This window comes from Palaemon carinicauda, chromosome 9 (assembly GCF_036898095.1).
Source record: "Palaemon carinicauda isolate YSFRI2023 chromosome 9, ASM3689809v2, whole genome shotgun sequence".
In the NCBI taxonomy this organism is placed as follows: domain Eukaryota; kingdom Metazoa; phylum Arthropoda; class Malacostraca; order Decapoda; family Palaemonidae; genus Palaemon; species Palaemon carinicauda.
In genome coordinates, this window is record NC_090733.1 from 140,865,453 (window position 1) to 140,867,114 (window position 1,662).

A 1,662-nucleotide genomic window follows, 5' to 3' on the forward strand; every position below is an offset into this window, starting at 1 on the left:
GGGTTTATGGGAATCGGGAGAGGCCAAATAGGGTATTTAGGATTCGGGAGATGCCAAATAGGGTTCATGGGTTTTGGGAGATGACAAATAAGGTTCATGGGCTTCGAGAGATGTCAAATAGGGTTCATGGGTTCCGGGAGATGGCAACTAGGGTTCATGGGTTTCGGGAGATGACAAATAAGGTTCATGGGCTTCGAGAGATGTCAAATAGGGTTCATGGGTTCCGGAGATGCCAAATAGGGTTTATGGGATTCGGGAGAGGCCAAATAGGGTTCATGGGTTTCGGGAGATGACAAATAAGGTTCATGGGTTTTGAGAGATGTCAAATAGGGTTCATGGGTTACGGGAGATGCCAAATAGGGTTTATGGGATTCGGGAGATGCCAAATAAGGTTCATGGGTTTCGGGAGATGACAAATAGGGTTTATGGCATTCAGGAGATGCCAAATAGGGTTCTTGGGTTTGGGGAAATGACAAATGGTGTTCATGGGTTTCCAGAGATGCCAAATAGGTTCATGGGTTACGGTAGATGCCATTTAGGGTTGAAGGGAGGGTTCATGGGTTTCGAGAGATGTCAAATAGGGTTTAAGGGATTCGGGAGATACTAAGTAGGGTTCATGGGTTTCGGGAGATACCAAATAGGGTTTATGGGAATCGGGAGAGGCCAAATAGGGTATATGGGATTCGGGAGATGCCAAATAGGGTTCATGGGTTTCGGGAGATGACAAATAAGGTTCATGGGTTTCGAGATATGTCAAATAGGGTTCATGGGTTCCAGGAGATGCCACATAGGGTTTATGGGATTCGGGAGATGCCAAATAGGGTTCATGGGTTTCGGGAGATGACAAATAGGGTTTATGGGATTCGGGAGATGCCAAATAGGGTTCATGGGTTTGGGGAAATGACAAATAGTGTTCATGGGTTTCCAGAGATGCCAAATAGGGTTCATGGGTTTTGGGAGAAGCCAAATAGGGTTTATGGGTTTCGGGAGAGGCCAAATAGGGTTCATGGGATTCGGGAGATGCCATATAGGGTTCATGGGATTGGGGATATGCCAAATAGGGTTTTATGGGATTCGGAAGATGCCAAATAGGGTTCATTGGTTTCGAGATATGCCAAATAGGGTTTACGGGATTCGGGAGATGCCAAATAGGGTTCATTGGTTTCGGGAGTTGCCAAAAAGGGTTTATAGGATTCGGGAGTTGCCAAATAGGGTTTACGGGTTTCGGGAGATGCCAAATAGGGTTTATGGGTTTCGGGAGAGGCCAAATAGGGTATATGGGTTTCGGGAGAGGCCAAAGCCCGATAAAGGCGACTCAAAAGAAATAATATATCGTAGTAGAATTCTCTATGAACGAAAGTGACTCAAAAATATTGATTGATTGATTTGAGGTCTTCTGGCACAGTGACATATAAGGTCATTGACGTCGGACTCGAAAGGAAGAAAAATTATAATAGAGCTAGTATACGCGACCCGCCAATAATGACGGTTAATACTTACATATACACGCAAAAGAGCTCAAAAGAAGTAACATATCATAACAGAGCTAGTATACGCAACCCGTCAATAATAACGGCTAAATATTTGGATAGATATATATGCACATGGGCTAAAAAGAAGTAACATATAATAGAGCTAGTATACGCGACCTGTCAATAATGA

The 1,662-nt window shown here is 44.1% G+C and overlaps 1 protein-coding gene across 1 annotated transcript; it reads right to left on the minus strand.

Moving 5' to 3' along the window:
- Positions 1-535: 535 nt before the first annotated feature.
- On the minus strand, positions 536-1,027 carry LOC137646666 (uncharacterized). The gene has a single exon (XM_068379772.1). It carries the CDS (start codon positions 1,025-1,027, stop codon positions 536-538), a length of 492 nt encoding a protein of 163 aa, XP_068235873.1.
- Positions 1,028-1,662: the final 635 nt, after the last annotated feature.